The sequence below is a fragment of the Arvicanthis niloticus genome, chromosome 5 (assembly GCF_011762505.2).
Source record: "Arvicanthis niloticus isolate mArvNil1 chromosome 5, mArvNil1.pat.X, whole genome shotgun sequence".
NCBI classification, from domain to species: domain Eukaryota; kingdom Metazoa; phylum Chordata; class Mammalia; order Rodentia; family Muridae; genus Arvicanthis; species Arvicanthis niloticus.
The window spans coordinates 30,605,533-30,618,949 of NC_047662.1; the positions used below are offsets into that span (position 1 = coordinate 30,605,533).

At 43.6% G+C, this 13,417-nt stretch overlaps 1 protein-coding gene across 4 annotated transcripts in view; it reads right to left on the bottom strand.

The window, feature by feature from the left end:
• Positions 1-13,417, bottom strand: part of Rhbdl2 (rhomboid like 2) — a 47,592-nt gene that overhangs the window by 4,286 nt on the left and 29,889 nt on the right. For 3 of the 4 annotated variants that reach the window (XM_034502921.2, XM_076934237.1, XM_034502922.2), the window contains exons 5-8: positions 7,709-7,809; positions 5,706-5,766; positions 3,394-3,455; positions 178-670 (exon numbers count right to left, since the gene is read on the bottom strand). In XM_034502921.2, the coding sequence (XP_034358812.1) occupies positions 491-670; positions 3,394-3,455; positions 5,706-5,766; positions 7,709-7,809 (404 nt within the window). In that variant the 3' untranslated portion in view covers positions 178-490. Of the gene's footprint in view, positions 1-177; positions 671-3,393; positions 3,456-5,705; positions 5,767-7,708; positions 7,810-13,417 lie in introns of those variants that run through there. The other variant, XM_076934238.1, reaches the window with a different exon arrangement.

A 13,417-nucleotide genomic window follows, 5' to 3' on the forward strand; every position in this document is an offset into this window, starting at 1 on the left:
AAAAGTGATTGTCAAGAGTTTTACGTGGAGACCCCAGGTTGGTATCACACAAGCCTGTAAGTCCAGCTGCAGAGATGTAAGCAGAGATCAAAGTCCTAGGGATTCCTTAGATTCAGCCAAGTTCTTCTCCCTCCGATGATACACAAGGCTCTGCCTCAAAGCAACAGGAAGCAAGAGTCCAGCACAGATATGAAAAAAATGTTTATTATCAGGATAGTACAGTTCTCATGGAGCCTATACACAAGCTCCAAATTACATCCCCCAAGGATATATCAAGTCTCCCTCACAGGATAATGCACGCATGCTCTATGCATGAACAACCCAGTCTTTGCTTTTTATCTTCTTGCTTCCTACTGGAAGCTCAGTTGCTATCCCATCTTTTTTTCTAACGTTCTTAGCATATGCTGGGATATCTGTGTTTCTTTACAAAGTATACTATTACCCCCCCCCCATGTGACACTTTTATTAACTGCCTTATAATAGAGGCAAGTCAGTTTGCTGGGGACAAAAAGATGTTAAAAAAAACAGCAAATAAGAGGCAAGCTACGTATCCAGCAATCGCGATCCAGAACCTGGGGTCTTTGAGCAGGGTCTTGTCAAAGCAGCTGAACACAGTGTAACCTATGGACATCCCAGCAAATCCGCCTGCAATGTGAGCCGCAAAGGACACCTTGGAGAAAGGGGGAAAATAGAAATGGATGGAGAAAATGCTAATTGTGTATTTTAGCTGTGGATCACCTACTGGCGTGCAAATATCATCATAGTTTTAAAGTCTGAGTATCAAGGTTAAGACAGAGAAGACACAAACTCCTCCCACCCCAGACAAGGTGATGTTGTAAAACACTTAAAGCTTAAAAAATGTGGCCAGGCATGATGGTGCATGCTTTTAATCCCAATACTCAGAAGCAGACAGATCTCTATGAGTTAAAGGCCAGTCTGGGCTAAAGAGTAAGTTCTAGGACAGGCAGGGCTACACAGAGAAACCCTATCTCAAAAAACAAAACTAAAACATTTTTGTTTATAAAACTTATTATTGTGTATGCATGTCATGATGGGGTAAACATGCCACAAAGCACACGTGCAGGACACAGGTAACTGTGAGGTCAAGTCTCTCCTTGCACACATACATGGCTTCCAGGACTGAATGCAGGCTTCCAGGCTTGCAGGGGAAGTGCTGGACACCCTGCGCCAGCTCACCAACACAAGTCTTTCTCTCTTTTTCTTCCCCTCTCTCCTCTTTCCCCTCTCTTTTTCTTCCCCTCTCCCTTCCTTCCTTCCTTCCCTCTCCTTTTCTTTCCTTCCTTCCCTTTCCTTTCCCTTCCCCTTTCTGGTTTTTTTTTTTTTTTTTTTTTGGTTTTTTGAGACAGGGTTTTTCTGTGTAGTCCTGGCTGTCCTGGAACTCACTCTGTAGACCAGGCTGGCCTCGAACTCAGGAATCCACCTGCCTCTGCCTCCCAAGTGCTGGGATTAAAGGCGTGCGCCACCACCGCCCGGCTTCCCATTTCTGTCTTTCTTTCTTTCTTTCTTTCTTTCTTTCTTTCTTTCTTTCTTTCTTCCTCTTTCTCTCTCTCTCTCTCTCTCTCTCTCTCTCTCTCTCTCTCTTTTCCTTTGAGACAAGGTCTTGCTATATAACTCACAGAAAGTCTCCTGTCTCAATCTCCTCAGTGTTAGGATTATAGGTGTGTACAACCAACCCCAATAAAACATGTCATCCACCCACTCTAAGCACACAAGACAGAACCACTGTTACTCTTATCCTCTTGATCGACTTTGTATTTTGGATGCTTGTCTTTATAAAGTCAACCAAGAAACCAGGATGGGACTGGCCATGAGGTATCTCTGTTGTCAAAAAACCATTGCAGTGGGGTACAGAATTAAATAACATTAAATAACAATAAAAACAAACTATCACATTCAAAGACTAACCACAGAAAACCTGAAAACTACTTTGGTCAGCTTTTTTATAGTATTCTTGGACACAAGATTGTATTGATATATCCTCCCGCCCCACCCCCACCCCCAGACAGAGTTTCTCTGTGTAGCCCTGGCTGTCCTGGAACTTGCTCTGGAGACCAGGCTGGCCTCGAAGTCACAAGTGCCTGCCCAGCTCATTGCTCTAGTCCGATCCAGTTTTTGTTTTTTTTGTTTTGTTTTGTTTTTGTTTTTGTTTTTCTTTTAAAGACAGAGTCTCACATGTCTCATCCTGGCCTTGAACCCATGACGCATTTGAGGATGCTCTTCATTCCTCACAAGTGCTGAAATTACAGGCATGTAAATTCTCTGTGGGCAGGGAAGCCCTTGTTTCCTATTTTAGAATAGCTACCAGCATAGCAGACAACACTGAGAGCCAAATGACAATCTGAACTCGTATTTCCTCAGAACTTTTATTTTCTTACTGTTTGCTTTTGGTTTAGGTTGTGTATATATGTGTGCATGCACATATGTGTGTTCGGATGTCTATGGGTACGCACGAATATGCAACTGCGTGTATGTATGTGGAGGCCAAAGGCAAGCTGTTCTCAAACAGTTCTCCATCCATCCACTTTATTATATATTGAGGTAGGTAGGTAGGTAGGTAGATAGATAGATAGATAGATAGATAGATAGATAGATAGATAGATACTTAGTTCTGAAACTCACTATGTAGATCAGGCCTCAGGCTCACAAAGATCTTCCTGCCTCTGCCTCCCAGTGCTGGAGTAAAAGCTCAGTTGTTTGGGTTGGCTAGCTGACCAACTTGCCATGGGATCCCAGTCTCCACTTATCAAGGGTTGGGACTACAGGCTGGCCACCATGGACTGAGTGCTGGAGTCTGTATCCATTGAGGCATCTCCCCAGATCTGACTTAGGAATTTTTTTTTAACTTCCAAATGGAAATTTGAGCACTTTAATTAGATTGGAGTTGTAATCTCTATTTGATAACCACAGTCTTGTGTAGCCTGGGCTATCCTTGAACTTGCTATGTAACTGAGGATATCCCTGAACACCAGATCCTCCTACCTCAGCCTCTTGAATGCTGAGATTGATGACTCTTTTTGATGGGAAAATAAGTTTTTCTTTTTTAAAAAGAAAAGGAGTGGTGGTGGAATTGAGGCTGGAGCAATGTCTCACTGGGTAAAAGTTCTTGCCTCAAAAGCCTGATAACTTAAGATGGAATCTGGAACCATGTAAGAAAGCTGGATACAGGAGTGGGCATCTGCAATCCCAGAATTCCTATGGTGAGACTGGAAGCAGAGATGAAAGGCAGGAACCTGTTCTGCAAGTTGTCTTCTGCAGTCCACATACACAGCGTGAATTTATATGTGCATGCAACATGTGAGAGCACACAAATACACACAAACACACATAGACAAACACAGAAAGGAAGGGAGGGAAGAAAGAAAGTGAACTCACCGGAGACCCATTTGCAGGGACAAAGAATCTTCTGTAGAGAGCGAATCCCATGTCTGACGCAACTAGAAGAGAAGACACACAATGAAGCCCAGGATCTCCCCAGTGGGTAGAGGTTTGTTCCCCTCAACAATGTCTTGCTTTACTCTGCTGCTGTGACAGTTGCCAGTCTCCATGCTCCCCTTCCATTAATTCATTAGTTCTCATAAGACTTGCTTAATGAAGTGGACATTATCAGTAACCCATTTATGGACAGATCAATCAAACAAGCAACAACACTGCTCTCAGGGTAGACATGAAGCAAAGAGCAGACCAGATGGTCTTGACTTATGGAGGTGATTGTCCTGGTGGAAGACAGAGTGTGTGCATTGCTAGGTTCTTTGGCTGTAATACCAACACTCAAGAGGCAGAGGCAGAGGCAGGCAGAACTCTGTGAGTTCGAGGCCAGCCTCATCCACATACCAAGTTCAAGGCCAGCCAGGGCTACAGAGAGATACCCCTGTTTCAAAAACCAATCAAGCAGACAAACAAAAGACAACAGTGTCCATGTTGTGCTGAATACCACAGTGAAAATATAAAGAATTAGGGGTGTTAGGAATAGACTATTCTTGGGCTAGAGAGATGGCTCAGTGGTTAATTGCTCTTCCAGAGGTCCTGAGTTCAATTCCCAGCAATCACGTGGTGGCTCACAACCATCTGTAATAGGATCTGATGCCCTCTTCTGGTGTGTCTGAAGAGAGTAATAGTGAATACATAAAATAAATAAATCTAAAAAAAGGAATAGACTATTCTTTAAAATATTATTTTAATTAGTTCTCTCTCTCTTTCTCTCTCTCTCTCTCTCCCTCCCTCCCTCCCTGTGTGTGTGTGTGTGTGTGTGTGTGTGTGTGTGTGTGTGTGTGTGTGTGTGTGTGTGTATTTATGTGCCACAGTGCCTGTGTGGAGACAGGAGGACAGCTTGCAGAAGTCAATCCTCTGCTTCCACCATGTGGGTCCTGGGACTTGAACTCAGTATGTCAGGCTTGGTGTCAGGCACTTTTACCTACTGAGATGTTTTATCAGCCAAGCTATTGTTTTTAATAGGAGGATCAGGGAGCTCTCTAAGAATCCTTCACTAGATGGAGCAAGCCATGTTGATGTGTAAAGCAAGGCTCTTGCAGAGTGAGGAACAAAGGCAGAAATATCCCCTCAAACCAGCAAATCAAAAGCACTTAGGAACATCTGTTTTATTTTGTGTGACATGGGGTTTCACTATACATCCCAGGCTAATCTTACACTTATTACCTAGCCCAAGTGAGCCCTAACTTGAGGGGATCTTCCTGCCTTGGCCTCTGGAGTGCTGGAATTATAGGCAGGAACCATGATACTTGGCACCAGGAACTTATTAAAAAATAAATTCTCTGGATCACCCTACACAGATGAATGAGAAACTGAGGCACAGAGTGAGTCTCCTGTTTTAAAGAGACTTCAAGCAATTCTGGTGGGACCAGACAGGGAGCTAGGGAGTGACTGATACTCAGAGGCCTTCTGAACTAGGGACCCTGACATATGACTTTGACATCTGGGTGACAAGAAGGTTTTGAGGATTTGGGGCCTGGATGACGTGAATCTGATGAGATTTTTGGTTTGCTTTGCTTTTATGGTGCTGGGGAAAGATCATTCTGGTTAGGTGGAAAATAAGAAGCAAGACTGGGAACAGAGAGACCAGATAGAGGGCTGCCTTAGCAAGCCAAGCGAGGATAATGGTGCCATCTTATGCGCACAGAAGCCAGGACAGAGACTGTGGCTGTAACTCACTCGGTGGGGCACTGGCCTGCAATGTGGGAGACCCTGGGTTGGATCGCTGGCACTGTATAAAACCAGGTATAGGTATGAGACCACAGTTATCTTAGTGCTCAGGAGGTGAGGCAGGAGGATGAGGAGCTCAAGGCCAGCCTGATCTACACAAACTCATCTCAAACCTCCCACCGCCACAAAAGTTGAAAATTTCGAACTTTAGGAAGAAGATAGATTATCCTAGCAGTTTTTAAGCTGTTCCTTTGCAGACAGAAGTCGTATTCGTCCTGACATGTGAAACAAGAGTCTGGAGCAGAAAACGTTAAGTGAAGCTACTGTGAGAGAGGCCTTGACGTGCAGAGCAAGCACATCCAGAGCTTGTCCCGGCACATCGAGAGGCACCAATACCAGTGGACAGTTCTTCCCAAGGTTAGACTATCCATCATCCAGTTCTTCCCAAGGTTAGACTATCCATCATCCCTTCAGATGAAGACTGAAGATAAGACTGAGGGTGTATAGTGTCCGAAAAGTTCACTTACCTATCAGAATGATAATGAGTAGTCTGACAATTCCAAAGGCAGGAATCATTTCTCGAAAATTCTGGGGAAAAAGATAAGAATACAAGCTGTAGGCCATGGGGTCCCAACACCATTTCTTCTTCATTGACATTTCCTTTCTTTCTTTTTTGTTTTGTTTTGTTTTGTTTTTTTCTTTGTTTTTTGTTTGGTTTCAGGTTTTTGTTTGTTTGCTTTATTTTTCAAGATCGGGTTTCTCCGTAGTCCCGGCTGTCCTGGAACTCACTCTGTAGACCAGGATGGCTTTGAACTTACAGATCCCTCCCTGCCTCAGTCTCCTGAGTGCTGGGATTAAAGGTGAGGGGTACCACACACAGTTTAAAGCAATGTTTATGTGTCAAATATTGGCAAGGCAAACCATAGATCCAACAGCCAACTTTTAAAATGCATCAGGGAAGGCCAATGCTGCTATACTGTGGACCACAAAACAAAACATAGTGTTTAATTTTATAATGCAAATGACATGATTTCATTAGCCAGTAATTAAATACAAGTAATATAAAAATCAACATTTAACATATCAATAAATGAGGAGATAAGTCTGTAAAATTCATCTAAGCCTTCCTGGTTGATGTTCTTCTGCTGTTTCATCCTCTCTCCCAGTTAGTTAAGTTAGTTAAGTTAGTTAAGTTAGTTAGTTAGTTAGTTAGTTAAAGAAGATTTAACTGATGTCTGAGCATTTCCTTCATTTTTTTTACAATAACTGAAAATGACAGGAATAGATGATTATTTTAAAATTATATTTTCAAAATCATAGTGCATCTGTATGTATGCATGTGAGTGCATACATGTGTGTGCCTCTGTGTGTGGGGGGCACATTTGCATACATGGCTTGCATGTGGAAATCATAAGAAAGTTTCTCTCCTTCCACCATGTGAGTCCAGGAGATGAAACTCAAGTATTTGGGATTAGTGGCAAGAGTCTTTACCTGTTGAGTCATCTCACTGGCTTTAGGCTGATCTATCTATTTATCTATCTATCTATCCTGTGACTGTCCTCAGATACACCAGAAGAGGGCATCGAATCCCATTACAGATGGTATTGAGCCACCATATGGTTGCTGGGAGTTGAACTCAGGACCTCTGGAAGAGCAGTCAGTGCTGTTTGTTTGTTTGTTTGTTTGTTTGTTTGTGTTTGTTTGTTTTTCAAGACAGGGTTTCTCTGTGTAGCCCGGGCTGTCCTGGAACTCACTTGGTAGACCAGGCTGGCCTCGAACTCAGAAATCCGCCTGCTTCTGCCTCCCAAGTGCTGGGATTAAAGGTGTGCGCCACCACTGCCTGGCGCCACCACTTAACCATTGAGCCATCTCTTCATCCCTAGGATGTTGTTTTGTTTTTAATTGGACTTTAGTTCCCTGGGAAGAAAGTTTATTGTTTGAAAGGGGAGGGAAAACGACTCCATAAATCAAAATGCAGACTGCCTAAGCAGTATCCTGGTGCCATCATGTTACAAAGAGTCTACGACAGCTGGATGGAGGGTTTTCTTTTTCTAGTGGCCAAAAAATTCTTAATTCATAAGAACTCAGTAAATGTTGATAAATCAGGATTCCCTGAGTCAAGCAACTATTCATTTATAAAGAAAACAAAGACAAAAGAAGTTCAAGAACTGGAGAGATGGCTCCAGGGGATCTGGGTTTGAGTCTAACACCCACACAGTGACTCACAACTACCTGTGACTCCTGTTCCAGGGGATTGCCCCCCACTTGGTTTTTGAGTGCCACAGACCCCAGGAATGCACATGATATACATATACACATACAGGAAATACTCACATAACATAAAATAAACACATCTTTCTTTTTAAGTCCACAAATGGGGTGTGGTGGTGCATGCTTGTAATTTTGTCAGGTACAGGGGCAAAGATCCAGATCCAGGTCAAGGTCATCATCTGCTATTTAGCAGGTCCCAGGCTAGCCTGGGCTACATGAGAAACCCTGTCCTTAAAACTTCCATTCCCAAAATTCTTACCACTATAACATTCATAAAATAGCCTCCCATCAGTGCATAGACTCCTCCTGAAGCACCCACAAGAGACTTAAGCGGGTCAAAAATGGAGCTGGCCAGAGAACCTGGAAATACAAAATACAAAAGATTGGATGGAGCTGTAAAAATTATGAATGAAGTATGATTTAGAAAAAAACACATCTGAAGTAAACATGTGGAAAGTTTTGACCATTTTCATATTAGCAAGCAACAACTCCACCTTGCCCTTGTGTGCTGTTTAGATTCCGGCATGCAACTTAACTGCTCCAATATTTCTGAAACATTAAACATTGATTAGAAATGCAGTAAATGCCAGGAAGTTGTGGCGCACGCCTTTAATCCCAGCACTCAGGAGGCAGAAGCAAGTGGATCTCTGTGAGTTCAAGGGCAGCCTGGTCTACAGAGCTAGTTAGCTCTAGGACAGCCAAGGCTAGACAAGGAAATCCTGTCTCAAAAAAACTGAAAAGAAGAAGAGGAGGAAGAGGAAGAAGAAGAAAAGCAGTAAAACAGAGACAGAAGCTCAGACCCTGGAGCCAGAATTTCTAAGAGTGACTTTGGAACATTATTCAACCTCCCCTGTCTGTAATGTGGAAATATTAACTAAACAGTCCCCAGTAGGCTGAGAAGGGAAGTAAAAGAGTTGATACACATATCATACAAAAGCATTGCGTGTGTGGTAATGGGTTTCGTAGCCTTGCTAGCTATTACATCACTTTCCAGTGAGGTGGTTCAGCCTATAAAAGAGACTGCTGCCTCCCTCCATAACCTGAGTTTGATCCCTGGGACCCACATGGTGGAAGAAGAGAGTCAAGTTGTCCTCTGACCTATACAAAGGTCTACAGACAGACAGACAGACAGACAGACAGACCCACATATACAAAAATAAGTAAGGACGATCAACAATAAAATAAGTGTGTGCAACACATGTTCTTATCTCCCGTAATTCTAGAAAACCGCTGTACCCACTGAGCCATCTCATGGTCTGGAGGTAGCCTCGGAATCCTTCTTAGCACAAAGTTCAGTCACATTCTGGAAGTAAGATGAAACTCACTTCCTAACCCAGTGCTAGACACCTGAGCCAAAGAATCCACCACAAACATCAAGAGGTCTTCTCAAAACTTCTTACTATTACTACTTGGTATCTTCCTCTCATGATCTTTCATTCCTTAGGATGGGATACAATCTTTATTATGTGTAAAAAAAAGAATGTCTCTGGGCAGGAGAGATGGCTCAGCTGTTACAAGCACGGGCTGCTCTTCCAGAGGACCTAAGTTCGGTTCCTAGCATGGGCAGAGTGGCTCACGACCACCCATAACTTCAGTTCCAGAGGGATCTGATGCCCTCTTCTGGTCTCTGAAAGTATTGCATGCATGTGACAAACAGAATACCCATACACATAAGATAAATACAGGATGTGCCCAGGAAGCACTCAGGGAGGAATGACTTTTCAGAAGAGATTTCTCTGTTATGAGGAAAGGAGGGGAGGCAAAGGAGAGGGAGAGGGGGCGCAAGAAAAGGAGGAAAAGAAACATCTCTTCAAGGTGCATACCATGGTACCCTCAAATGTATACATACACTAAATAAACACATACACAAATAAATAGAATGAGAAGTTGGGCATAGAAGTACATACTTTTAATCCCAACTCAGAAGGCAGAAGTAGGAGGACAGCCATAAATTCAAGGTCTGGTCTATGTAGTGAAATCCTATTAAAACAAAACAAGAATATACCACAGCATATTCACCAGATAATAAATACAAAGATAATAAATAGATTTTTTTGTTGGTTTTTTGTGCTTTTGTTTGTTTGTTTGTTTGAAATAGCATCTAACACTGTAGCCTTGGGCTGTCCGGAACACACTACCTATGTAAAGCAAAGTGGCCGTGTACTAACAGAGATCCGCCTGCCTCTGCCTCTTGAGTTGTTGGGATTAAAGCAGTGTTCTACCACTGGCCTGGTAACTATTTTTAAAATTGAATTAAAGCTTAAAATCTTTCCACACAGCAAATTAGACACCGAGATGGCTTTTTTGCTGGCATGTTTGTTTTATTTTTGGGTTTTGATTGAGTATCTCACCTAAAACAAGTTCTTTACAAACTTGTTGTGGAGTAGAGGATGGCCTCAAACTCCTGATCCTCTTGCCCCATCTCCTGAATGTTAGGATTATAGGCATACACCCTGCTTTGCTGCTGAATCCTAAGAATCATTTAAGTAAGAAGTAATGGCCAGTGTGGAGCACGAGGCTCAGTGGTAGAGTGCCTGCCTACTGTGTGCAAGGCTGCTTGATTCCCAGCACCACTGCCTCTTTCCAAGTGGTAACAATCACTTCCTAGCCCTCTCCATAAGCCTGACAAGGCTAAGACACTTTCCTACTTGCTGTATGAAGGGAGCGCTACTTTAGTGCTAAGTGAGCAAAGACATTACGAGAGAACCGCCCTCTATGAGGATGTGACTGACTCAGTGGGAGAGAGCAGACTGATGAGTGCCCTGGGTTCAAATTCCAGCAAAGGATGGAAGAAGGGTTAGAAGGGAGGGAGAGAGGGAGGGAGGAAGGGAGAGAAAGAGGGAGGGAGGAACGGAAGTGGGGGGGAAGAAGAAGGAGAGGAGGAGAGAGAACCATGCTTCTGGCCACTGTGGCTGATACTGCAGTCATATAGATATTCACATACATACAAATAATTAAAAACAAAACAAGCCTTTTAAATTTTTACCAAAACTAATCTAATTAATTGTCTGTTAAAAAAAATCATAACCAAGTGTCATCCCAAAATCAAGCTTGGCTTAACACTGGAAAGTCAGGCAATGCCATTCTCTACATTACAAATCAAAATAGAGAAACTATACAGAGCGACCAAATAAGCTACTAGGAAAAGCACGAGTGTAAGCGGCGGCTCGGTCCCCACTAAACCAGAAACCGAGAAGGGAATGAAAGGCCAGACACACACAGGGAGAAAACATCTGCACGTCTTATCTAACTACATTCCATAAAGAATGTGGACCAAAAAATGTGAGTAGACAATTTAAACAAATGTTTAGTAGAGACGACGATACAGTGGCAGGACAGAGTCATTGTTAGGAATGCAGTTAACCCACTGACTGAGTCATTGCTAGGCACCTAACAGGGAACTATAAGGAAGACTGGCCATACTAAACTATGAGTCTATGAAAGAGCAGAGGACATAAAATGCTCTACTTTACTGTCAGATCCCTTACAAAATGTAGATCCCAGGATCATGTCCCCAGAGAGGCTGGGTCAGTAGGTCAGTGGGAACTGAGAGGCTTTAGGTGTACTGAGCTCTCCAGGTGATTCTGAGCACCAGTCAGCTTTGGGATGCTGATCTGGAGGCAGACATCTTGGTCTTTAATGTGCTCCACTGAAGTTATAGAAAGAATTCTAATGGTCACAACTGGTCTGGCTCCAACACCCTGCCTGAGCAGTCTCTTCTGATGCTGACACTGTGGGTCGGTGGGCACACCTCACAGGTAGCCAGAGGAAGGACAGTAGGGTGACATTACCTATGGAAAAGTAAAGAGAAAAGGTAAATCAGGGAAGGCAACTCTGCCAGGTAGGCAAGGGGGTGCAGCATTCTTGGTGTCTTGGCTTTCTTTTGACCACTGTGAATTGCTGTTTCCCAAATGATTCCAACAGCGGTGGGAAGCATCGACCTGAATAGTAAGAGAAACCTGCCAAAAAGTGATGGCTGAAATCACCAGAAGATGTGAACCAATTGTTCACACTCTCCTGCAGGGCTTCTGCCCTGGTGCTGGGTAGAGCTGAGGCTCCACATTGACACCAAGCCATGAGCAGAGGGCGAACATGTAACAGATGCAGGAGGCATGCAAGTCCACACCTCTGCATTCAAGAACAGGACAGAAAGATGCCTGAAGAAACAGAGAAGATGGAGAAACGGGATCCCAAATGGTAGGTGGGTGTCTGATAAGGAACTAAGCCTTGTCAGTAAGCCCTTTCAAAGCCCTGTGTTAACTATAGCTCAAGACTATCCCACTGTCCACAGTGCTGTCACTGCACCCTACCAACCAGGCCCTCCAGGAATTCTCTCAGACAGCAGCTGACAAATACCTCCCTCACCTCCCATCAGCTGAAAGAAAGGAAGGGAGGAGGGGGGGAGGGAGGGAGGGAGGGAGGGAGGGAGGGAAGAAAGAAAAAAGAATAAGAAGAGCAGGGGAAGGAGGAGGGAGAGGAGGAGAAAGAGAAGTGAACATAATTGAGTTGAATTGTAATCCCTAAACCACATACATGTTGACATCCAATTTCCAGGAACAATATTTGAAATCCAGAGATGTTGATTGAAAATAAGGCTATAGGGGAAAGGAAAAAGTCAGCATCAGATGTGGTGGCTCGTGCTGGATAATTTTATGTCAACTTGACACAAGTTAAAATCATCTGAGAAGAGAGAGTCTCAATTAAGAAAAGGCTTCCTTCCAGCCGGGCGGTGGTGGCGCACGCCTTTAATCCCAGCACTTGGGAGGCAGAGGCAGGTAGATTTCTGAGTTCGAGGCCAGCCTGGTCTACAGAGTGAGTTCCAGGACAGCCAGGGCTATACAGAGAAACCCTGTCTCAAAAAAAAAAAAAACAAAAAAACAAAAAAAAAAAAAAAAAACAAAAAAAAAACAAACAAAAAAAAAACAAAAACAAAAACAAAAAAGAAAAGGCTTCCATAAGATTGGGCTGCAGGTAACCATGTAGGGTATTTCCTTAGTGATTGATGGTGGAGGGCCCAGCTCATTGTGAATGGGGCCATCCCTGGGCTGGTGGTTTTGCATTCTATAAGAAACCAGGCTGAGCAAGCCATGAGGAGCAAGTCAGCAAGCAACACGCTCCATGGCCTCTGCATCAGCTCCTGCCTCCGGGTTCTTTGAGTTCCTGTCCTACTGCCTTCAATGATGAACAGTGATATGGAAGTGTAAGCTGAATGAACCCTTTCCTCCCCAACTTGCTTTTTGTTCATGGTGTCTCATCAAAGCATGCCTGTAATCCCAGCACTTGAGAGGCTGAGACAGGAGGATCTCATATTAGAGAGTTCCTGGGCAGCTTGAATGATGGGACCAGGCTCAAAAAAAAGATGGGAAATGTAGCTCAATAGAATGTTTACATAGCATTCAGGAAGCTGCTGAGTCCCCAACACCACATAAACCTCCAATCCCCTCACTTGGGAAGTAGAGGGAAGAAGGATCAGGAATTCAAAAGCATCCTTGCCTATTAAAAGCCAACCTGGGCTACAAGAAACCCTCTCTCAAAAAGCAATAGGGAAAAGGGTAAAACAAAGAAGATATCCTTCAAGGAGTGAACAGCTAGACGTGACCATGACACAGAACTCTGCTCAGCAGGGGAAAAATTACTGTGTGCATTGCAGAAACGACATAAATACGTGAGAGTAGGTTAGTGTTTGTCAGTGGTAAAGGAGGGAGAGAGGTGGGAAGGCAGAGGCTGGCCCATGACAAGGCAGAGTGAGGGCTCTTCGGGGTGTTGTGGGGTCTTACTATCTTGACTGCATGACCATGAACATCTTGGCTGTGTTGCTGTGTTGCAATGTACAGGATAGAAACATTGGCAACAAGTGTCCAAAGGCACTTGGGGTCTTGAGGCAGTTCCTATAACTCATGTAAGCCTACAGCTTTCTCAAAATTAAGGTGGCTTGTTTGTTTGTTTGTTTGTTTGTCTGATGAGATAT